The 24,770-nt window shown below is 50.5% G+C and overlaps 1 protein-coding gene across 1 annotated transcript in view; it reads right to left on the bottom strand.

The window, feature by feature from the left end:
* Olfml2a (olfactomedin like 2A) overlaps positions 1–21,852 on the bottom strand; it is a 31,615-nt gene extending 9,763 nt beyond the window's left edge. Inside the window, exons 1-4 of the mRNA XM_021723531.3 lie at positions 21,649–21,852; positions 12,298–12,561; positions 5,439–5,546; positions 960–1,169 (exon numbers count right to left, since the gene is read on the bottom strand). Coding sequence (XP_021579206.1) covers positions 960–1,169; positions 5,439–5,546; positions 12,298–12,561; positions 21,649–21,747 — 681 coding nt within the window. The 5' untranslated portion in view covers positions 21,748–21,852. The remainder of the gene's footprint in view (positions 1–959; positions 1,170–5,438; positions 5,547–12,297; positions 12,562–21,648) is intronic.
* Positions 21,853–24,770: the final 2,918 nt, after the last annotated feature.

Raw genomic sequence — 24,770 nt, 5'->3', positions numbered from 1 at the left:
AGGCTTCCTCTGTGCCTTCTCAGTACTCAGGCGGTCCAGCTGCAGTTACAAATGGCCCCACTATCACAATGTCAGCACAGGAGGCTGAGGGGTGGCGAGGAAGGGCTGGGGCTTGGCAGTCACGCAGCCACCCGCTCTCTGCGTGACCACTCTCCCTGCATTCTCGTCAGTCAAACAGCCAGGGCCAACCCTCCTCCAAGGTGGCTCTGGAATTAATGGATAACATCTATGAGAAAGTCAGGTTCAGAGCAGAAATTCCAGCAATGTCAGGTGGCTTCTGCTGCTCACCAAAAACCAAGGTCACCGGGCTGTGTCCTGCCCCCAGGCAGGCGGGCAACTGACTGAGGGGCCCGGACACGTGTCCATCATAGGAAGGACATTGCTCAATTTATCCACCCAAAGGCGCCTCTCTTTGTAATTGACCTGTCCAGTGCAAGGACTTTATTTTGCAGTATGCCTGCAGGGTGGACCTTCCTCAAATCTGCACTGAGACACGTTAGCACTCTGTGCTGAGCTTGAAGATGGGACGGGTGGAGGAACTGGTGTCTTTCTACAGGGTCACTCTACAGAGGCATTGCCCGCATCCCACTGAAGAGGCACAACCCGGCCAGGAACCTGGCCAGAGCTGGGGTGGCTCAAGGCAGTTTTGCAGGAGAGCTGACCTGGTCTCTTGAGGCCAGATGGGGAGTGTTAGTCCACAACTCTATCCCTACTAGTTTGGAAATAAGAATATTACCAAACACCTGACCGGCCCGTTGGCCAAATCTGCACATCTGCCCCAGCGGGCCCAGAGCAGCCCCCCACCCTCGCCTGCCTGCCTGCCGTGGACCCTCCAGCCTGTCCTCCAGCCTGTCCCACAGCCCCAAGCCTACCCGAAGCTGGCCCTGAGGGCTAAGTCCCTGTGTCCCCATCACCAATTCCTGTCACCTTCTGGCCTGTGGTCAGAGCTGGAGCCTTACCTGAACCTTGCTACCCGGGCCCGTGGCGGAGGCAGCGGCAGGGACAGCAGCTGCGTCCCGCTGCAGCAGCTGGAGGCCCAGGCTGGACAGCTCTTTCTTGATGCTCATCATGATGTCCGAGTGGTTCTCGTAGCTCTTGAGCTGCTCCGTGAGATGGCGCACGCTCTCCTTCACCACCTCGTTCTCCTGGCTCAGGTTGGCCTTGATGCTCTGTGGGGCAGGATGAAGGTCACTCCTTGGCCCGCTTTCTCAGAGTCCCCATCCCAGAGGGATGCCCCAGCTTGGCCATGCAGCCCTGCTGCCCAGTCTCCTGGGGCAGGGGATAGGGCCCCAGCAGGGATGAGACCGGGAAAACCCAGGTGGAACAAAGCATGGATTAGGAGGCCTGGTGGCTATTCATGTTTTAAATTTAACAAGTGAAGGAATGAAAATATAGATAATACACGTTTATGGTACTGAATTAAAAAGATATAAGTAAATGAGTCTAAAATATATATCTTCTCTCAGCCTTGTTTATTTCTCAGTGCTAACCATCGTTATGCATTTCTTGCATGTCCTTCTAAAGAGTCTGTACAGTGACAGGGACAAATGTATATGTACAGCCAGGCTCTGGGCATCTCTGTAATCCCAAGGACTTGGGAGGCTGAGACAGGAGGATCATGAGGCCAGCCTCAGCAACTTAGCGAGACCCTGTCTCAAAATAAGAAATAAAAAGAGCTGGGATGCAGTTCAGTGCTAGGGTATCTCTGGGTTTAATCCCCAGTACCCCCAAAAAAGCATATACACATATATCTTTTCAATACTTTTCTTTTTCATTTAACAGCCTATTTTGAGAACTGTTCCATATCTGTCTATATAGCTATATAGTGCTCGCTGTTTTTATTTTTTTTCTGTATCAAGGATTGAACTCAAGGGCACTAGACCACTGAGCCACATCCCCAGCCCTATTTCGTAATTTTTAAAAAGATTTAGCTTTTTTCAATATTCATTTTTTATTTTAGTCTTAGGTGAACACAATATCTTTATTTATATGTGGGTGCTGAGGATCGAACCCAGTGCCTCGCACATGCCAGGCGAGTGTGCTACCACTTGACCCACATCCTCAGCCCTATTTTGTATTTTTTTAAATATATTTTTTTATTTGTGGACAAACACAATATCTTTATTTTATTTATTTATTTTTATGTGGTGCTGAGGATCGAACCTAGTGCCTTATGCATGCGAGGCAAGTGCTCTACCACTGAGCTACAACCCCAGCCCTATTTTGTATTTTATTTAGAGACAGGGTCTCACTGAGTTGCTTAGTGCCTCACTTTTTCTGAGAATGACTTTGAACTCATGATCCTCCTGCCTCAGCCTCCCCAGCTGCTGGGATTACAGGCTGGCGCCAGGGCAACTGGCTTCCCTGTTCCTTTTAATGGCCACTCATTGTACCATTGTATGCACAGTCAGAATTTAGTTAGCCCTTAGGGACGGTCACTTAAGTTGCTTTTGACCTTTTGCTATTTTAAAAGTATTTTTTAACATTACAAGTAATACATAAATATATGCCTTTCTTCTTCTTTTTCTTGGTACTCGGCTGGAACCCAGGCCTCCAACAAGCTAGGCAAATGCTTTACCTGAGTTACAGTCCCAGCCCATAAACACCTTCTTTTTATAACATATTTAAACAATGTAGCTGGAGTAGACTGTCTGGGGCTCTGCTGTGGGGCAGTCTCTGGCCTTGGACCCCTCTCCTGGGCCCAGGGGTCCTCCCACAGCCCTGAGCCCTGCCTCTCCTCCTGCTGGGACCCTGCTGCCCAGGCTAACTTTAGCAGCTCCCAGCCCATCCGGAGTCTACCCCTGGTTCTAAATCCTGCTGCAACGACTGCTCAGAACCAAGATGCTCCTCACTCTGAGTCCTCCGTAACCGCAGGATCCTGCTGCCTGGGCTGCTGCCTAGGTTGGCCTTGCCCCCTGCACAGCACTCAGGGAAGCTGGGTGGGCCGGTAAGATCCCCAAGACTCCAACAGGCCTGGATACGTCAGAAACTACTTCTGAGCTGAGGCAGGAGAGAGCAGAGTTAGCTCCAGGGAGCACTTTGCTGAGAAGCCAAGGAGCATCTGAGTTTCATTTCAAATTTCACTCAGAAACCATTCTAGAACCTTAAAGTGGTTCACGTCCAGTCAGCCCTGGGGGACTCAGATTTAGGCACCAACCAGGGGGAGGCTGGAGATTGATACACGTGGGTTCAAATCCTTCCTCTCCATTTTGTGGACCGGGTAACTTTGGGTGAGTGAGGATTTCTCTGAGTCTCAGCTTCCTTGCCTGTGAAATGGGGATCCCCATTAAGATGCAGGGTCACTGTGAGGACCAGAAAAGCTAAGGAACAGGAACATGCATTTTGTTATATTTTATTTTATATTTTTAAGGTCCTGATTTCTTTTTTTTTTTTTAATTTTTAAAATTTGTTCTACTTAGTTGTACTCTAGCAGAATGCATTTCAATTCACCGCACACACATATGGAGCGCAACATTTCAATTCTCTGATTGTACATGACGTAGAGACCCACCATTCCTGCAATCATACATGTACCAGGGTAATGATGACCATCTCATTCCACCATCTTTCCATCATTCACCATCTTTTCCCGATAACCCCTTCTCACCCTCCCCTTTGCCCCACCCAAAGTTCCTTCATTCTTCCCATCCCCCCACCCACCCCCCATCATAGATTAACAACCACTAATCTGAGAAAACACTCGGCCTTTAGGTTTTTGGGGATTGGCTTACTTCACTTGGCATAATATTCTCCATCTCCTTCCATTTACCTACAAATGCCGTAATTTTAATTCACTTTTAATGCTGAGTAATATTCCATTGTGTATATAAACCACAGTTTCTTTACCCATAAATCTATTGATGGGCATCTAGGTTGGGGGCACGTGCATTTTAAACTGTGATGACAGTTAAGGCAGAAGTTGAAAAGTGTCAGGCAGACTTCTCCACAATAGTCAGCACTATTGACATTTGCCAGGTGGCCGTTTGTTGCTGGGGACAGTCCTGCACATTGCAGGGTATTTAGCAGCATCTCTGGCCTCTACCCACGAAAAGCCAGTGGCATCTTGGCAACCCAAGATGTCTCCAGATATTGCTGGCTGAGGGGGGCAAAATCACACCTGGCTGAGAACCACTGGTGGAGGAGAACAGAGGAAAGCCGGGACCCCACATTGCTACCTGCCACCCTGGCTGCGTCCTCCCTTTGGCAGAGGGAGCCAGCTTCTCCTGAGAAAGACTGTTCTCTCCACTCCCTCCCAGAGATAGCAAAGAGCTGTTTTTTGTCCCATAGGTTTATCACTTAGCAAACCACGGTTAACAAAAACATAGCACTGATAATGCAAAACAGAAGACAATTAAACAATCATTTCTCTGTGGCTGTGGAAATCATTTCTGATTTGTTCCAGGCTCTGCAGATTACCTTCCAGATCATCTGGCTCAGTTACGTGTAGCGGGTGAGTATTTCCTGAGATTACAAGAGGAAAGGTCAAAGGAGGAGAGCCTCAGAGCTGGCACCAGCAGAGCCTGGATTGTGCCAGGTACCCAGGAAATACAGGTGCACAGAACAAATTCAACAAGTGTGAGCTCTCCCCCACGCAGGCCTGGGCTTGGCCAACAGTGGACCTCATCAAACACTTTTTGAATCATTAAAGCCACTGTGACCAAAGCTTTAGGCTAAGGGGTTAATCTCCCACTCTGGGGCACAGGATGCCCAGGTGCCCTCTCTCTCTGTAAAGGAAGCTGGGAAAGGAAGCCCCCACGCCTGCTCCTGGCAGCTACAGGCTCCCAGACACCCAGTGGCTCAGCAGAGACCGGATGCAGGAAATGGGAGGAGGCCAGGCTATGCCAGCAGAGAGGCCAGCAACCCTTGAGCCTGCAGCCTGGACCCCCACGCTCATCTAAGGCTCTCCCTGTCCCCAGAGGGCAGTCCTGGCTGTCTGCCCAGCCCTACAGCAGATTTACCCTGAACAGGCAGGATAGTTAGCACTTCGGTCTCCCCACGGATGGTTCTGGGACAGTCATACTGTCCTGAGTCCAGCCCCAGCCAGCTTAGCCAGACCTGCCATATTGTGTCCATCCAGCAGGCACCACCGACCTGGCCACTTCTGTGAGTGATTCCCTCAGAGCTATGCAGCATGGGGCCTGAGCCTGACCTTGGCTCACTGGGGGCAACTGCAAGTGCCAGTCCCTGTGCACCTCTCTCCTACAACAGCAGGTGCCTTGGTTTCCCCATCCAAGCTTCCAGCTCCCTATAGGCCCTGGAGCTGCAATCAGACCTCTTCTCCAAAGGCTGGACCCCGTGGGCTACGCCTCCCTCCTCCAAATCCCTCCTGGAGTCCAGATCCCAAAGCCCCCCAGGATCAAGCCAGAATTGCCCAGGTGGACCCTGCCCTGAGCCCCCAGCACTGCACTAGCCTGGCCCTGGCAGGAGCCGGTCCTTACCTCTTCCAGTGTGTCCATCTGGGAGGCCACCTTGTGGACATAGGCGTGCACTTTCATCAGGTCCATGCTGTACAGAGCGCCCTCCAGGAGATCCACCATAGACTGCAGCTGCAGGGGAAGGGGAAGGGTTCCGCAAGGCCCAGTGAGGAACCTCGGAACCCGCAGCCTCAGAGGGTCAGCCTGGGCCCGCGCACCCACTAGTCCAGTCTGCCCACGGTCCCAGGGGCTGCAGATCCTCCCTTGTGAGCTCCCATCACTTGCCAGGCTAGGGGCTTAGTGAGTTCTGTCACTTAGTCCTGGTAGCAACCCCACGGGGTGTAGAGAGGACACTGGGGCTTGTCTGGATCTCCCGGGTCCCTATTTCCTGTACCCACCCCTGGCTTCCATGGGCTTCCTTTTAAAATTTTTAAAAATTTATGCATTTGTGGGCTGGGGTTGTGGCTCAGTGGTAGAACACTTGCCAAGCGTGAGGCCCTGGGTTCTTTCTTCAACACCACATAAAAATAAATAAGTAAAGTAACAGCATTGTGTCCATCTACAACTAAAAAAATATTTTTAAAAATTTTATTTATTTTCACTGGGAACTGAACCCAGGGATGCCCTATCCTGGAGATACATCTCCAGTTTTTTTTTTTTTTTTTTTTTTTTTTGGTAGATGGACACAATACCTTTATTTATTTGTTTATTTTTATGTGGTGCTGGGGATTGAACCCAATGCCTCACACATACTAGGCAAGTACTCTGCCACCGGAGCCACAACCCCACCTCTAGTTGTTTTTATTTTTTATTTTAAGACAGGAACTTGCTAAGTTGCCAAGGCTGGCCCCTTGCAATCCTCCTACCTCAGCCTCCCAAGCTGCTGGGGTTACAGGTGTGGGCCATTGCACCTGGCATTAAGTCTATTTTTTGTTTACACATGATCATGGTACGTATTGACGCGGTACGGTGTGACCTTGTAATACATGTATATGCTGTGTAATGATCAAATCAGGGTAATTGGCAGAGCCATCGCAGCAGACATTTACCAATTTCTTTGTGCTGGTATATATTGGAATATTCAAAATTCTCTCCTGTGGCTATTTTGAAATATACAATTCATTGCTGTCAGCCACAGTCTTCCTACTGTGCTGCTGAGCATAGTGGTTATTCCTCCTCTCCGACTGCACCCCACACCAGCTAACCATCCTGGTGTGCCTTTCTTTTAAGCAAATATATCTGTGATTCTTTTCAAGGATCCACTAAGCTCCCAAAGTGCTAGGGCACCTTGGGGGTGGCTCTGAGGCGTGACTGAGGAGTGTGGCATCCCAGCTTCCTTGGCCCAGAGGGGAGAACTGGAGTTGCCACTCCCACCCGGTGTTCCCCTGGGAACCTGGCTGAGGCTGGCTCCTGTCCTGGGCCACACCCTTCTGGAGGTCTCCCCTCCCCCCTGCTTCTGCCCCTTTAGCCTCTCTGGAGAACACCTTCATAGTATGTCCCTTGCATACAAATCTCTGGTTCCCAGGCCTGCTTCTAGTGACCCAACCAAACCCAAAGGATGGCCAGTGTTTATCCCCAGGGAGGTGAAGTGACTTGCCCACGGCCAGCAGGTGACAACAGTGGGGCCAGGCCAAGGGTCCAGGTTAGAATAAACCCGAGCGTTTCCCATCATGCTCTGCTGCTCCTGTCTTGGGTTCCCACAGGGAAACAGGGGCTCGGGGTGAGGGGCTTGCACAACAGGCCCACAGCAGGGCTGGGAGCAGTGCCTGGCCTTCTGGCCCAGCCCAGGGTTTGCTCTGCAGCTGCCCCCCCCCTCAGGATACGACACCCCCCCCCACCCCTCGCCATGGCCAAGATGCCAGCAAGAGGGTCAGGGAAACCTTGGCACGAGGGACTGGCTGGGAAATCAGCCCTCCCTGGCTTCTTGGGAAGGGCAGTTCCTGTGGCCCACCTCCCACACGGCTCCCTCCCGTCCGCAGCCTCTCTCAGGGCCTGGGGAGGCCAGTGCGCCTGTCTGGCCCAGGCCAGCTATTCCCAAAGTGGAAGTTTTACTCCCACTTTCCCAGGGGTGTTCAAACTCTTTTAAGCCAGGGAATTTTTCTCTGAGGAGAACCTAAGCTCTAAAACAGAAAAGGGGGTGGGCACCCCTGCTGGGAGGCGTGGTAGGGCCCTGAGACCTCTCTGCTCCCTCACAACCCCACTCTGGCCCTGGGGGGTTGCCCAGCACCCCCAGGCTCTGTGGCGCACAGCTGGAGAGCCCTGCATAGGTGTCCTCTGCTGTGAGAAGGGGCAGTAGGGCTGTGTAAGGAGTGGGGACTCTGTGCTGAGCTGAGCCCAGCTGGGCACACAGCAAGGGCTTCTGAACACCAGTGCCACGGTCACTGTTCCAGGGGGCCAATGGGAGCTCCCAGCCTCACTCTGTGCCTTCACGGCCTCTGAAACTAGCTTTGACAAGGGTCTCTCCCTGCCAGGTAGCTTTCCGTGGCTCCCCACTGCCCACATATGGTGTCCCTCCTCCTGAGCCTGGCATGTGATCCGCCCCTGCCCCCCTCTTCAGGCTCAGCACAGGTTTACACTGAGTCACGTACAGAGATGAACAAGACGACTTGAGCCCCCAGCGTCCTCTACAGACAGAGACACAGGCGGTGACACATAGGCACCCAGAACAGGGGACACCGGCAGTGACACATGGATGCCCAGATCACTCATGGTGGGGGGCCGACTTTGTCTGGAGCTGGGTGTGGATTAGGAAAGGCTGCTGGGGGGTTTTGTTGGAGCCAAGCTCTGACAGAGGAGCACAGATCAGGCAGCAATGTCCCAGAAAGGACATTCCGAGCCAAGGGTACAGCGTGTGCCATGCGCTGGAGGTGAGGAGAAAGAAACACGGTGTGCTGCAGCAGGCTGCTCCGAGTGTGTCCTGTGACAAGCGCGGGTTCAAGCTGCCCACTACGTCTCTCATAAAATGATTACAGAACACGAGACGGCTTCTTAGAAAGCTTTACAGCCACTCGACAGAGCAGCTGTATATTTGTGGACTCAAGAGAACACTGGCTTACGTTTGGCATGTCTGTCTTTGTTTTGGTTCATTTTTTTTTTTTTAAGAGAGAGAGAGAGAGAGAGAGAGAGAGAGAGAATTTTTAATACTTATTTTTCAGTTCTCGGTGGACACAACATCTTTGTTGGTATGTGGTGCTGAGGATCGAACCCGGGCCGCACGCATGCCAGGCGAGCGCGCTACTGCTTGAGCCACATCCCCAGCCCCTTGGTTCATTTTTCTAATAACTCATTGGTGTTTCACAAAAATATTGGTCTTTGACAGATTTTTTTCCTTTTCTTTTTTAAAAGTCAGCCAGGTGTGGTGGTCCGTGCCTCTAATCCCAGCGATTTGGGAGGCTGGGGGAGGAGGATGACAAGTACAAGGCCAGCCTTAGCAAATGACCAGGTGCTGGGCAATTTAGTGAGAGCCTATCTATCAAAAAAAGGGGAGGAGGGGCTGGGATGTGGCTCAAGCGGTAACGTGCTCGCTTGGCATGCGAGGGGTGCTGGGCTGGATCCTCAGCACCACATAAAAATAAAATAAAATAAAGAAGTTGTGTTCATGGAAAAAAACTAAAAAATAAATATTAAAAAGTTCTCTCTTTCTCTCTTTAAAAAAAACGGGGGGAGGAGCTGGGGATGTGGCTCAGTGGTTAAGCACCCCTGGGTTCAAAAAAAAAAAAAAACCAGGTGATCCTTCACTGCAGATAGTTTGAGAAACACTATGTAAGAGGAGGTGACAGGAGGCCAGCAGGGCTCGGGCAGAGAGGGCAGGGAGGCCTCTGTCACATGTACTCCACTGGCCCTTGTCCAGAACGGCCTCACTTCTCTGCCTGAGGAACTCCTACGCATCCTTCAAGGCCCATCCAAGGTTATCCCCTGCTTGCGGCTCTCTCTGTCCCTGGGACATCCCTGGCCCAGGACTGAACACACTGCCTTCTTGGGGTCAGTAGCTGTGTCCTGACAAGCCTGGGGACTCCTCCAGGCTAGGCCACGTGTGCCCCATGACCAGAAAGCAAGGAGTAGAGGAGGGGAGGCCACCAACCTCATCTGGAGGGAGCGGTGCAGAGCCCTGCAGGGACCAGGTCCCAGCGGGAGCTAGCACCTGGAGGGGAGGAGGGCGATGCAGGCAGGTGCCCTGCTGAGGCCCCCCCATGTTTCAGAGGAACCTCCTGCCAAGGGGGGGCCACACTGAATGGGAGAAGCCAGTGCCTTGCCCCTTTCTCCTCCTGGGGTTCAGTGGGTACCCTCGGCACTCACTCCTGCCCTGTGAGCTCAGTGAGGTGGGATCCCCTCGGCCTGCTCTGGCCCCACCTGCTCAGACCACCTTCACCTTACTCTCACCCAGCTCTCCAAGGCTGAGTCAAGTCCCCATGTCTGCAGGGCATGAGAAGGCCTAAGGGACAATGGCCTGGTAGAGAAGGCTCCTGGGTGAGAGAGCTGCCTGTGACCTCTCTTGTGGGCAAGGGGATGCTACAGGGAATTCCCTGGTTCAAATCTTAGTACTGTCACTTTCTTGCTGTGTGATCTTAGGCAAGTCATAACCCCTCTCTGGGCCTCAGAGTCCCTTACAAGTAAAGCTGGCACCATAAGTTCCCTTTCCCAAGGGTTGCGGCAAGGATTAAAGTAGCCAGTGTTCATGAAAAGAGCTTTGTGTGTCTTCATGTCAAGCATCTTTATGATTCAGTTACTGAGAAGCAGACTGGAACAGAAATTGAATTTGTCCCTGTCAATGAAGACAAGTCTGTGGCCTGAGTGGCTGCAGTTGCTTGGGAATTTCCAGGAAGACAGTGTGGTTCAGTGACTGTCAAACTGTCAGGAGGCCTAAAATTCACCTTCCCCCTCCAATTTTGTAAATATTTGGCATGCAATGTCCATGAAACTGTCAGGTTAGATGTATGAAAATAAAACTAGGTAAAATTAAAGAAAACATTCTTAGCCAATTGCTGTGAGACAATTCTCTCTTTCTCTTTATTTTTTTTTGGGTGGGGGTTACTAGAGATTTACCACTGAGATACATTCCCAGTCCTTTTTATATTTTTGTTTTGACACAGCCTCTCACTAAGTTGCTAAACTTGTGATTCTCCTGCCTCAGCCTCCTGAGCAGCTGAGACACCATGTCCAGCATTGGAGACAAGTTTTCAGGGTCTCTTGCTTTTCTGCACATCTTGCACACAGAGGAGCTGTCTTTGTTCCCAGCCATCTCGTTGTATAGGGAACAGCTCTGGAAGAAGGCAAGAGCAGAGCATTTCCCTCTAGAAAATTATAAAAGGTTCAGATTTCCTTAACTCAGGGCTCTTCTCTATAACACTGCTCCCTGTGTGCGCTGTGGGTAATCTGCCTCTAACTGCATCACCCCATGGAAACTTGAGCTGGGAAACCAGTGCAAGAAAATATTTGCTGGCTGGATGCAGTGGCCAGTAATCCCAGTGGATCCAGAGGCTGAGGCAGGAGGATCACAAATTTGAAGCCAGTCTCAGCAATTTAGCAAAGCTCTAAGGAACTTAGGGAGACCTTGTATTAAAACGAAAACCCAGGGCTAGGATTGTGGCTCAGCGGTAGAGCACTCGCCTAGCACGGGCAGGACCTGGGTTCCATCTCAGCACCACATAAAAATAAAGGCATTGTGTTGTGTCCATCTACACCTAAAAAATAAATATTAAAAAAAATAAAAACCCAAAAGAATTGGGCTTGTGGCTCAGTGGTAAAGTGCCCCCAGGCTAAATCCCCAGTACCAATAAAAATAAAAATAAAAATGAAAAATTGCTGTGAGTAGTAAAATCCTTTGTCTTGGACCCAGGAGGCTTGAGTCTTCTGCCAACGTCTATGAAGCTGTCAGGTTAACTTGTTAGCTCACAGGCAGGGTAACCTTGCATGCTTTGTGACACCAAACAGGCAAAACAGACACATGTTTGGAAAGAGTTGAAAGGATACTTTGAAAAGATGCCAACAATCTGGCCCTTTTCAAGAGAAAGAAGAGAAAAGCCCTTGAAGCACCTGCTCTTGACATAGTAGAACCTCAGTTCCAATCCCAGCCCCATCAGTCTTACTGGGTGCCCTGCTGGGTTTGGTATGAATGGCACAGAGGCATCTGGCTGGCAGTGGGGACTGAGATGTACCCAGAACACACCTAACCTTGGGCCTAGTGGTGGGCCCTCACCCTGGTGTTGGCTTTCCCAGAAATGGGACCTCTCTTGAATCTGCCTATGGGGATGCAGTTTCTAATTCACACAGAAGTGGAGTGTCCCTTACCAGAAATGCTTGGGACCAGAACGTTTTGTATTTGGATTTTGATTTTTTTTGGGGGGGATTTTGTAATATTTGCAAATACACGGCTTGGGGATGGAACCCAAATCTAAACACAAAATTCATTCTGTTTCACAAACACTTTATACATATAGCTGAAAGTAATTTTATATAATATTTTAAATAATTTGTTCAGGAAACAAAGTTTCATGGTACAGAATTTTCCACTTGTGGACCTCAAAAAGTTTCAGGTTGTGGAACATTTCAGATTTTGGATTTTCAGATTAGGGAGGTTCAACCTGTATAGGCAGAGGCTGCCTGTCACTGGGTGACAAGTTACCTAGCTCCTCTAAACCTCCAGTTTTCCAAATTATAAAAAGAAGACGGTCATCTCACATGTCACAGAATGGTATAAGCATTCGGAGAAATAATTTATAAAAGGAGTTTGGCAGAACAGTCGTGGGCAAGAAGTGAGTTCTCCCTGGGGAGCTTCAGTTTCCTGATCTGTGAAATGGGGTGGTAACAGCACTTGCCTCCCAGAACGTGGTGCGCTGTCACCGAAGGACGCCTGGCACCACCTCCCTGGCCCCGCCACGCCTACCTTGAGGAGCTCAGGTGCCTGCCTTTTGAGTTTCTCCATCTTCCACTCGTTCTCGCAGGGGTTGAGCGAGGAGGGTGGCGCGGTGCAGGAGCAGCGGCAGTCGGTGCCCGAGCTCAGGGTCTCCACGGTGTAGAAGTCCTCCACCCTCGCGCGCCCGCTGCGCACCCGGCTGCACGCGTCCTTGCTCAGCGGTCGCATGATGCACTTGCAACGGCAGTCCGAGCCCTCCGACGTCATCCGCACCTGGTCCAGGTCACCGAACACCTGTGGGGATGGAGGAGTCAGGGGGCTCCGTGCGACGTCAGCCAGTGCCGTGGGGTGAGCAGGATCAGCCCGGCTGGCCTGATGCAAGGCGGGGGTAAAGGTGGTGGTGCGGGGTGGTGGGGCAGCCCCTGCAGGGAAATAGGGCCCTTATGTGTCTGCACAGCTGTCACCCCAGCAACCTGGGAGGCCAAGGCAGCAGGATTGCAAATTCTGTCTATCTAAGAACCTGGAAGATCTTCCCATCTTGAGGATTGCAAATCTGAGACTTCAGTAATTTAGACAGACTGTTGCCTTAAAATAAAAAATAAGCTGGCCGTGGTTGTGCACATCTGTAATCCCAGTGGCTTGGGAGGCTGTGGCAGGAGGATCTCGAGTTCAAAGCCAGCCTCAGCAACTTAGGTCCTAAGTAACTCAGTGGGACCCTGTCTCTAAATCAAATGCAAAAAAGAGCTGTTAAGCACCCCTGGATTTCCTCCCTAGTACCAAAAAAATTTAAAATAAATAAATAAAAGTGCTGGGGATATAGTTCAGGAGTAGAGCCCAACAGGCTTTAATTAATAATAATAATCCACAACAATAATATTATTATTAATAACATTGCTATTATTGCTACTATTACTATTAATGGCTGCTATGGAAAAGTCTGCTGGGTCTTCAATAAGTCAAACAGAATTACCATAAGATTTTTAAATTTTTTTGTATTGGGAATGTAACAGAGGAGCATTCTACCACTGAGATATACCCCCAGATCTTTTTATTTATTATTTTGAGCCAGGGTCTTATTAAATTGCCCAAGACCTTGCTAAATTGCTGAGGCTGGCCTTGATCCTGTGATCCTCTTGTCTCAGCCTCTGAGGTCATGTGGATTATAGGTGTGTGTCACTGCTCCTGGCTGATCCAGTAATTCTTTGTTTGGAAAACAGGTATCCAAAGACCTGTGTGAACGTTCATAGCAGCATTATTCAAACAGGCACAGAATGAACACAACACACATTCCAGCCACTGAACAGTTAAACAAAATGTGGTATGTAGACACAATTAAATATCACTCAGCCATAAAAAGAAGTGGGGTACTGATTCAGGCTGCAACACAGATGAGACTTGAAAACATAATGGTAAGTGAAAGAAGCCAGACACGAAAGGTGACATATTGTACAATTCCATTTATATGAAATATCCAGAATAGGCAAATCCAGAAAGACAGAAAGCAGACTAGCAGTTGGAAGGATTCAGAGGGACAGAGAAATGGGAGTGGCATTTAACAAGATTTCTTTTGGGGATGATAAAAATTTTCTGGAACTACAGAGTGGTGATGCTCATACAACACTGTGAATGCACCGCCTCCCACTAAACTATATACTTTTTTAAAAAAAATAGTACTGGGAATTGAACCCAGCATGCTCTACCACTAAGCCACATCCACAGTCCTTTTAAATTGTTTTTTTTTTTTTAATATTTATTCTTTAATTCTCCGCGGACACAACACCTTTGTTGGAATGTGGTGCTGAGGATCAAACCCGGGCCACAGGCATGCCAGGCGAGCGCGCTACCGCTTGAGCCACATCCCCAGCCCCCTTAAATTTTTATTTTAAGACAGGATCTTGATAAATTGCCAAGGCTGACCTTGACCTTGCAATCCTTCTACCTCAATCTTCCAAGTCACCAGGATTACAAGCCCACATCATCATGCCTAGCATAAAATGGTAACTTTTATGTTACTTTTCTAAAATGTAATATTTATTTGAGCACTTCCTTTATCCTAGGTTTTACAGGCATTATGTCCTTTAATAATACATATGTGAGGGTATCATTACCTCCAAAGTCCTAACCATGTGACCTGATGCTCTTGCTCTAATCTCTCTTCTTACTGCCCTTCCCTTCTGATGGCTTACTCCACTTCAGCCTAGGTCCTTTGCATATGTAATGCTCTCACCCTAAAACTTCATCCCTTTCACATTCCCCTGGTTTGTTCCATTATGCTGCTTATTTCTCTGCTCACTTGTCACCTCCTCTGAGAAGCCTTCCCTGACTATTCTTTAAGGCCTTATTCAGTGCTTTGCTTTTCATTATGTGACCACCTGAAATATTGTACCTCTATTTGCTTATTTTCTTTCTTTCCTTCTCTTTTTTTTAAGAGAGAGAGAATTTTTTTTTAATATTTATTTTTTAATTATTGGCGGACACAACATCTTTGTTGGTATGTGGTGCTGAGGATTGAACCCGGGCCACACGCATGCCAGGCGAGCGCGCTACCGCCTGAGCCACATCCCCAGCCCTCTTTCCTTCTCTTTTATAGGCAACATTAGAGACAGGGTTTGGCTGGGAGTTTGGTTCGGTAGCAACCATCTCCAGCACCACCACCAACAAAAAAATATATTATTTAAAGATAGGTGCTGTGCTTAGTGCTCTCCTGTACCCCAGACCGTGCCCACTGGACCTCTGCTGAGAGTGGGAGCTCCACAAGTACCCGCTGGACAAGCAGGCCACCTTCCCTAGAGAAGCCAGAGAGCGTCAGAGCAGGTGCCTGGAGCCTGGAGCCCGGGGAGACCGTGAGCAACTCCACCTTTCTGTGCCTCAGTTCCTCATCTGTAACATGGGCTACTGCCTCTGGGGCTGTTATGAAGGTGAGTTCAGGGCCCAGCGTGTATGAAGTGTGCCTTCTCTACGTACTGTTAGTAACTAACGTAGGTTAAAAAAAACAGGTTCAGCCGAGTGAGTCACGGGCTCGGGGTCACACACCTCTGAGGTAGAAGATCTGGTTCCAGAATACAATCCACAAACCCCATACCACTTCTCTTACTGACTTACTCCCCATGTCCTGAGTGACTTGAAATGTGTTACACAACCTTGCTGAGCCTCGTTCCTTCCCATGGTAAAAATGGAGGATTCTCCATAGCCAGCTTCCTCATGGTGGGGATCCAACCAGATGACATCAGCCCTTCCCTTTTCTTTCTTTTCCTTTTTTAATATTTAATTTTTAGCTTTAGGTGGACACCACATCTTTATTTTATTTTTATGTGGTGCTGAGGATCCAACCCAGTGCTCATGCATGCCAGGCGAGTGCGCTACTACTTGAGCCATATGGCAGCCCCAGCCCTTCCCTTTTCTTTCAGCCCCCTCCTGGGGGGACACAGGGAACACACCATCCAGGTGTGCTGCTCACTGGTCACTGGGGGCAGCAGGGCCTTGTGCCTGTGGGAGTCAGCCTGGGGCGTCCCGCAGCCTGCCTGGCCCTGACCCACCTCTGGGCCCTGGGCCCCTGGGCAGCCTGCCCCCTAGCTGGCCCAGCTGCCCACACTGGGCTCTGGGACCTTGGCTGTCATTCATGGCTCAGTCAACAAACTTTGCTGGTCTTGGGGCTGCTTGGCTTTTCCGAAGGCTCCCAGGACTCTCCCTCGGGCTTTCTGCCAAGCCAGGGCTGTGGGTGTCCCGGGACCTTCTGGGAGGACCTCGGGTACCCCACTTCTGCTCAGTCATCTATTGGAGCCCCTGGTCTCTGCCAGGCCCTGCGGGCTAGCTAGGGGTACAGAAGAAAGAGACTGAGGCATCCTCTTGACCTTCGCAGCCTTGGAGAAGTGTCTGGGTGAACTCCGAGAGCAGACAACTCAGAGGAGGGCCCCTTTGGAGGGCGTCTCTCAGGGGGACAAGGGCATTCTGGGAAGTCAATCAGACCCAAGGGCTTGGCTCTCCGGGGGCCTAGAGGTGCCTCACTCTGGCTTGTGTCTTTGGGGGCCAGGGTGGCAGGAGGTGAGGCTGGTGTGGGTGGAGGGTCCTGTGCTGGCTGAGGATCTTGGCATTTTTCTGGAAACACTAGGGAGCCTCGGAAGGATTTTAAACAGCAGAGAACCAAGGTTGGATCCACACCACAGGAAGCTCACACAGGCTGCTGTGGGGACAGATGGCAGATATGCGCAGCAAGCTCAGGACACGCAGCCTAGAAGGCATTTCTGGAGCACTCCTTCAGCATTGGGGTAGGGGTAGAACACAGTCATGGGCCACCTACAGCTGTGTGCTCTTGGAGGGATTACTTAACATCTCTGGGCCTTCATTTCCTCATCTGTAAAATGGGGGTGTTACTAGTGCTTACCCAACAAAGGACTGTGTGAGGACTGAGCTGGAGTCCCAGAGCACATAGGGTATCACCTATACTGCAGCTGTCATTCTCACTGTCAGTAGTCCTAACGGGAGTTGGCTGTTCATTTCTCTGTGGGAGTGGAAGATATTCTCTCTCTCTTTCTTTCATTCATTCTTCTATTTTTAGCAGCATCCTACAGGCAAGGAGACAGTTCTGGAGCCATCAAATGAGAGGATGAGCCCTTGTCGTGTGGACTTCCCTGCTCTCTGCAGCTGTGCAGGAGGAGGGGAGAGTGGGAGCTGAGGAGGGTGGCGAGGGGTGGAAGGAGTGTGTCCCGGCCACTATGGGCCAAGTCTCTCCTGCCTGTGAACACTGACAGCGAGACCTGGGAGCCTGGGATTCTCTAGGCCTCTGGGAGTGCCCTAAACCTGCCTTTTCTTGCCATTCCCAAGATGGGGTCAAGAGCCCAGTAGGGCCAGGCTCAGTGGCACACGCCTGTCATCCCAGCAACTCAGCTGAGGCTGAGGCAGGAGGATCGTGAGTTCAAGGTCAGCCTCAGGAACTTAGTGAGGCTCTAAGCAACTTGGAAGACCCTGTAAAATATAAAAATAGGCTGGAGACGTGGTTCAGGGGTTTAAATGCTCCTGGGTTCAATCCCGGGCCCTAAAACAAGCCCAGCAGGTAAACGTGGTTGTGTGCTGTGTGGTCAAGCCAGAGAGGCCTCCCCAGGACCCGCCTACCCAACACCCACCCCACCCGCAGCAGCCTCCACATTAGGCTGCTACATTCCTTCCCTCCTCAGATGAGCTGCTATGTCCTGCTGGGGGCGGCCAAGGCCCTGACACAGGCCAGGAGTTGGAAGAGGTCCTCTGCTCCCAGCCTTGGCTGCCAGGAGTCCAGGCACATCCCGTGAAACTGAACTGGGGACAGCATAGTGCCATTTTTCAGTTTGGGAGTCTGGAAACCATCGGTGCACCCAGAGCAGCGGGCAGGGATCTGGCACAGAATAACTTCTCTGAAAGGTACCTGCTTTGGCCACTGAAAACCCTCCCTCATCTTCACCCATCGTTTTCTATCCGTCTTTTTAAAAAAATATTTTTTAGTTGTCAATAGACCTTTTATTTTATTTATTATTTATTTATATGTGGTGCCGAGGCTGGAACCCAGGGCCTCACACATGCTAGGTAAGCGCTGTTATCCTGAGCCCCAGCCCAGCCCTTTCTATCCCTCTCTGCTATCACCACAACCCCATCTTAGGAATAGAGAAGCTGAGTGTCAGAGAAGACTAGGGGCTTTCCCAGGGCTGCACAGCACAACCAGGCTCCAAAATCTGGTTTACTTGTCGTCCCTCCCAGGACCACCCACAGTCACCAGACAAGGGCTTCTCCCCAGCAACTGAGCTGGGACAGATGGGTCTGCAGAGCAAGGGGCCCTGGGGGGAATAGGGGCTAGGGCTTCCCTGGCAGGAAGACTAGAGTTGCAGCCAGGTAGGAAGTTCCTGCCTCAGTCGCCCTCCTCCTGGAGCCGTGCTCCGTGCTGCTGCCAAAGCCCCTAGGCGGTTTTTATGCTGAAAAATGTCCAAGGAAATCTCACAACGAGATGGCAAGAGGGTGTACTTGAGATTTTTCTGAAGAAGAGATGGATAAATCTGGCCAGAGTGGGAAGGGAGGGTTCAAGCTGTGGAATGTTCTAGCAATGGGGGAACAGGCTCGAATGCTGTCATGTTGAGGTTGGGGCTGCCCTTGGCTCTTAGAGCAGCCCAGCCGGGTGAGACAGTTTCCACACAAAGCCTTCCCCTGGAGCCCACTGTCACTGGACACCTCCCCTGGATCCCACAGGCACAGAAAACTTGATCCATCCAAGACCAACATCCATCCAGCCTTCTTCTCCCAAACCTGTGCCCACCCACCTTCCTGCCCAACCTGGATTTCTGGATTTCTTTTGTTCCCTGCATGACCTGTCAGTCACCATGTTCTTCAGGGTCTTCACCCTAAGTGTCTCCCACCTGTCTACTCCAGGGACATAGCCCTAAGTCAGGCCGCATGAACTGCTGTCTGGACAACCAATACGGGAGCTTCTTCTCAGCTCATCTTCCAACGCTCTTCTTTCATGATCAGTGTTACTCTTTTGCTCCACAAACCTCTGTAGCTCCCTATCACCCCCACAAGTTCTAAACAGTGGGACATGCCTCAGAATGACTTGGGGTGCACTTGGAAAATGCAGATGTCTTTGCCCTACTCGCCACCCCGATTCAGACTTTCTCAGGCTCCCTAGGCCATTTGGATGAGAACTAAATGCCAAGAGTCTTGAAGCTCTAGGAATCTCCAAACTCTCACGTTCCCTCTGTTGCTACCCAAGCAGCCCCAGTTGACTCTGTTGAGGGCTCAAGTCCATCGGATAGGAAGGGTCCATGAGCCCCTCAGCATGTTGGCAGATGGTGCATGATTGTGAATGTAAGCGCTGGGCACAGGGTTTTCGACAGGGAATGCTCCTCAGGGCTTTGTTCTTGTGTCCCAGTCAGTCAGGGTGTTGGGTAAGACCTTCCCTGCAATGCATGGGGACTGGCTTCATGCATTGGAAACAGGAGGAAGACTCCCTCACTCAGCCTCTCTCCCAGCTCAGGAGCCTGCTTCCAATTACACCCACAGGCGGAAACTCTGGGAGCAGACAAGAAGCAACACCTAAGCCCCTGGGACAGGCCTGGAACATCTGACCCAGCCTGGGACATCACAGCCTGGCTGCTCCAGCCCCTCCTGCTCCCCTGGTCTGGCTCCCGCAGCCCTTGGCCTTCACTCTGTCTCCAGGGTCCTGGACAGAAGGATGAACAGACATTCTCTACTGCATGCAGGAAGTAAGGTGCAGTACCCCTTCTGCAGATGTGAAAGTTGAGGTAGAGAGGGGAATTCTCAGCCCAATCCAAGCAGGTTCCCTGGGGTCTTTGGTGCCATTACTGAGTGTCGTGTGGTTACCTGTCCTTCCATCCCAATCTTCAAGCTGGGCAGCCCCTCAGAAATGCTGGGGAAGCTGTGAGCTCCCTTTCCTACTCCCAGGCTAGACAAAGCACTTCCTTAGATGGAAACTTCGAATTCTATTTAGGACAGACATTGCTATAAATGTGAAATTAAAACACAGTGAGCAAGAAGCTGGCAGAGGAGATACCGACAGAGTTCCGTGGTGATTCCTGGGGGTGAGTTGTCCCAGCATCCCTAGAGGTTCTGGACAGGAGGGAGACTGGACCTCCTGATCAGGAATTCTGCCTGAAGAGAGGTCCATTTAACCCTTTAGAGTGCTAATCCACTTCAAGGTCCAAGCTGGCCCTCCAGGGGCTCCCCACCAACGGGGGGGGGGGGGGGGGGAATAGGACAGGCTCAGAGAGGAAGGAGGGGCTGTGATGGGGGAGGCGGCGGTGATAATGAAAACAGCTCTCTCAGAGCCTGCAGGAGTCTGGCCAGGCTAAGGAATGCAGAGTACATTCACCCATCACTTGATTTTTATTTTCCCCAGCTGGCTGAAGTGGCACATGGGTGGGAAGTGTCTGGGGGAGGGCTGTGCTGGGTCCCCCAGCTGCTTTATCCTCCCAACTCTTGGATGTGCCTCCCCACCCCACCAGCCCTGGCTTGCCCTAGGACAACTAAATACACACCCCCCCCCCAACCTAGCAAGTGTTTGGCTGACTCACTACATAAACAGGGTGTTGGGTTTTCTTTGTCTTTGCTTTGTTTTGGATGTGAGCCCTCCCTACAAACTACAGCCCTCTGCATAGCTCAGAGAATGCCCTCCCAGTCAAAGATCAGAGAAGCAAGAGGTGACAAAGCACTGACCAGGTTATTTGGGATTTTCTGTTCTTGTTCTCTTACCTGAGCTCTCCTACCTGAGTCATAAAGGGTCTCAGATTGAAAAAAAGTGAGGGAGGGGGGCGTTGTTTTTCAGATGGGGGAAATGAAACCCAGAGATAGGCAGTGATTTGTCCAAGGTCACACAGCAAAAGAAAAGCTTCTGCCTTTTACCTGCCTATGGGCAGAGCAGACACACTTCCACTAGGAAAGAGGCTGGAATGACATTAAGAGAAGTCACTCTTGCCTTCATGTCCTGTGAACAGGGCCCTATGGATCTCTTTTCCTTCAGGCTCATCTTCATCAGGTAATTTTCAAAACACCCTTAAGGGAGCCCTGCTCTGACTGACTCTAAGTGCTTTCTCCCTGTACATTCTGGATCTCCCACCCCCTTTTGGGATCCCTATGATAAGATTCCATAATTACAGAATCATTTATTGAGCATCTACTAGGTTCCAGGTGTGCTGCTAAGCATTTTACAGGCATAATCTCATGGAATCTAGAGATCATCAACAGCAGGGAGTGGGTACTATTTTTGTTCGCATGTTTACAGGTGAAGAAATGGGGGCTCAGAGAGATAAAGGCACCAGCTGAGAGAAGGTATGGGATTTAAATTCAGGTGTGCCTGACACGGGAGCAGGGAATAGTTTAGGTCACTTCTGGAGATGCCTCATCCTCCATAGAGTGCAACAAACAGCATCAGGGCCAGGACAGTGGAAAGCCCAGATGTGTTCACTGGGAGGGATTCTGGGTCCCTACCCCTGGCCAGAGAGCCTTGACTTAGCGCCTACCACAAACTTGAGGGTTGCTGGGTAACCGTTGCCCTGGGGTCTGCCCCCACGTGGTCAGCCTCCCGTGGAAACCCCAGAGCTCCTGGGAATCCCCTCCTTGGTTCTGGATTTCAGTGCTGACTTTCTCCACACATCCAATTGGGTATCAGCACCCCTTCCTTAGGCTCCGGGTCCCAAGCACCCCATCCTCTCCAGCGCTTCTTCCCGCACATGGTCCTCTCCCAAGGTCCTCGCTCCCATAGCTTCCTTGCTAAATCCCAGGTCCGAGCTCCCCTTTTCTGGGTCCTCAACTCCCTGCGGGTTGCACCCTCCTTGGCCGGCACCCCCAGCACCGCGCTCCTCGCACGGGACCTCTCCCAGCTGCGGCAGGTCGGAGGGGCGCGCATACCTTACTGTTGGCAAGCACCGGGCCAGCCCGCAGCAGAAGCAGCAACAGCGGCAGCAGGAACAGGGCCATCGGCCGGGGCGGGAGGGCGGCCGCGGCCATGGCACCTGGGCACGGTGGCCGGGAGCAGACGCTGGGAAGCTCAGAACGCACAGCAAGCTCCGCTGCGCAGCCGGCTCTGCCGCCCCGCGCGCCCCCTCTGCCCCAGCTCCCCGCCCCGAACCCCCTCGGCGCCGCTGGGGCGGAGCTAGGGCGGAGGGGGTTCCCGCCCCGCCCCTCCCCGCCCGCGCGGGGCCTCCCTGCCCTCCCGTGGCTTTCCAAAGGGCATCCCTGCCAGGACGCAAACAAGAGTCCGGTTCCGAGCCCGCAGGAGAGCGAGGCCAGAAAGAGCAGTGCGAACTCTCCATACGGGTCGAGGTCCTATTCTGGGAGATGAAGGACCTTGGAAGTGTCCCTTAACCAATTTGAGCGTCAGTTTCCCCGAGGTAAAATGGAGAAAATCGCCCTTCTGGAGGGGCTGTGAAGTTCCAAAGAATGATGTTCCCAGCAGATGAGCCCTTGTGCTCTCTCAAGCCATCCCCCTTCTGTCCCCGGGACCCTGCTGACTCTAGTCTTCTCAAGTCTCAGCCCCTTCCCTCTCCGACCCTCCCGTGGGCTCCCAAACTCCAGCTCCAACTACCTTTTAAACTCCCCCTCTTCTTCCTGTCCCCCCAGAACAGTCCAGGGGCAGCCCAAGTCTCAGGATCCCCGCTTATCTTCTCGCCCTGGGGGTCTTCAGTCTCAATTCTTCATCAAGATGCCTTGTTGCGTCCCTGTAACCAGATCCTCTCCATCCTTCCTAAACCAACACCCAAGTCACACCTTCCTGAACCTCGCCCTGGTTTGTCTTTGGTTTTCCTTATTTCACTGGGGACTCCTTCCCAGTCTTTTGAAAGCCCTTCCTCCCCTGAATACCCCTTGGGGCTGAAGCCCCTCCCTCTTCCTTCTCTACCAAGTCAGTGTACTTGTCACTCTCCTGGGCTCAAGACAGATTGGCTGTGTGCTTACCTGGCCTTGTAAACTTGTGTTGCACTAAAAGGAACATTTACTTGTGCCCTAGATGCTGCCACCGCCCCAGCTCCCAGCTTCCCACCATCTTCATTTTCTCTTCACTCCATGGAACTGCCTTTCTGTTTTGACACAAGTTTCCCTTGTAGGAAATAGGTCATCAATGTGCACACTTTTATTCTTTCCAAGAGTAGCCGACTCACCTGTTCTCAAAGTGAGGTTCCCTGGCCAACAGTCTCAAGTGTCACTTGGGAACTTAGCAAAAATGAAGATTCTCAGGTCTAAGCCCAGCTACTGAATCAGAAAAAGATTCAGCAGCCCAGCAATATTCAAAAGTTCTTCAGGGCTTGAGGACCAATGACCTAGCACAAATAGGTGCTCAGTGACTCTCAGCCGACTTAAGGAATCACATGTAGGCTATGTAGAGTTATATGCCTCTAAACTGGGCAACTCAGAGTCTGAGGCAGAAGGACTGCAATTCAAGACCAGCCTCAGCAATTTAGTGAAACCCTGTCTCAAGAAAAACAAATAAAACGACACTAGTATTGCTGTATATATAAACGTGGCTGTATAACCAATGTGAACCTGCAATCTGTACACGTGGAAAAATAAGAATTCATACCCCATTTCAATCAAGGTATGTTATGTCAAGATCATTGTATTGCCTTGAGCAACTAATAAAAAAAAATAGCTGGGGGGCTAGGGATGTGGCTCAAGTGGTAGTGCGTTTGCCTGGCATGCGCAGGGCGCTGGGTTTGATCCTCAGCACCATATACAAATAAAATAAAGATGTTGTGTTTACCGAAAACTATAAATAAATAAATAAATAAATAAATAAATCCCTAAACCCTAATAAGTGGTAAAACCATAAAAAAAAAAAAAAAAAACCCAAAACGATCTGGGGATGTAGCTCAGTGGAAAAGTGCCCCTGGGTTCAGTACAGAAAAAGAAAAAATCACATACAGGAGGCATTCGGTACAATTTTCAGTACAATTAAGAATCTTTTATAACTAGAGATCTCCTTCATAGGGAGGTGTCAAAATCAGGCTTAATGTGAAAAAGTAATACTGTGTTCTTATGGACTCAGATGATCTCTGAAAGGGCACATAATATATTCATATGGTGGTTATCTCCAAAGAGTGTGGATCTGGTTGGCAAGAAATGGAGTCAGAAGAATTTCTGTTGAAGACTTTTTTTTTGTGTGTGTGTGCATTCTGTGGATTTTGCAACTTGCTCCCTATTAAAAAACAAAAAACCAAAAAGACAAAGTGTACTTAAATGTAGCCAGGCAAAGGTTCTCTTTCTCCCAGATGCAGCCTGGTTGCCTGGATTTCTAGGAGAGTAGTAGGTTGGCAAGTCTGCTGTCACTAGGAGTTCTGCCCCCTACTGGCCATTGCCTGACACAACCTGATGGTAACCTGGGGTGTTCCTCTCCTTGTTCCAATACCATGGAATCTTCCACTTCCTTAAATGTGCCAAGCTCTGACTTACCTTTGGGAACTTTTGCTTGTGCTGTTTCGTTTCTTCAACTGGATATCTTTCTCTCCACCCAGTCTGATACACTCCTACTGATTCTCTTCACCTTATTTGAATGCTCCTTATCCCAGAAAGCCACCACCAACTATAGTGAGCCCTGTTGTACATTCCCCCAGGACCTGGAACTTCTGAGTTCTCAATTGTAAAACTTTCATGCCATTGTGGGTTTGTGTGATTTCCTGATTTGATTAGAGTATGTCTGCCTCCTCCACAATAGGATAAGTTCCCCCTAAAGACGGTGATGCCTGCCTTGTTCTTTGCTGTATCCTTTTCTGGTCCTGTTTGTTTGTCTGCTTCTGGCCTCAGGACCATTCCCCATCAGATCTATCCTTATTCTTTCTTTCCTTACCAGCTCATCTGTCTTGAGTACTACAGGTGCTGGGGGGAAATCTTTTTCATCTTTCTGAGTCTACGTACACATTCCCCTTGCTTTTCTCAGTGCTGTGGTATTTTGACTCTTCCTAGAAGCATTTTCAGAAGAGAGTATCTGGGACTTGGGATCACTTTCTAAATAACATTAGTAACAGGTTCCATTTATTAAG

This window comes from Ictidomys tridecemlineatus, chromosome 4 (assembly GCF_052094955.1).
Source record: "Ictidomys tridecemlineatus isolate mIctTri1 chromosome 4, mIctTri1.hap1, whole genome shotgun sequence".
Classification (NCBI taxonomy): domain Eukaryota; kingdom Metazoa; phylum Chordata; class Mammalia; order Rodentia; family Sciuridae; genus Ictidomys; species Ictidomys tridecemlineatus.
This window is presented reverse-complemented; position numbering and strand designations above follow the sequence as displayed.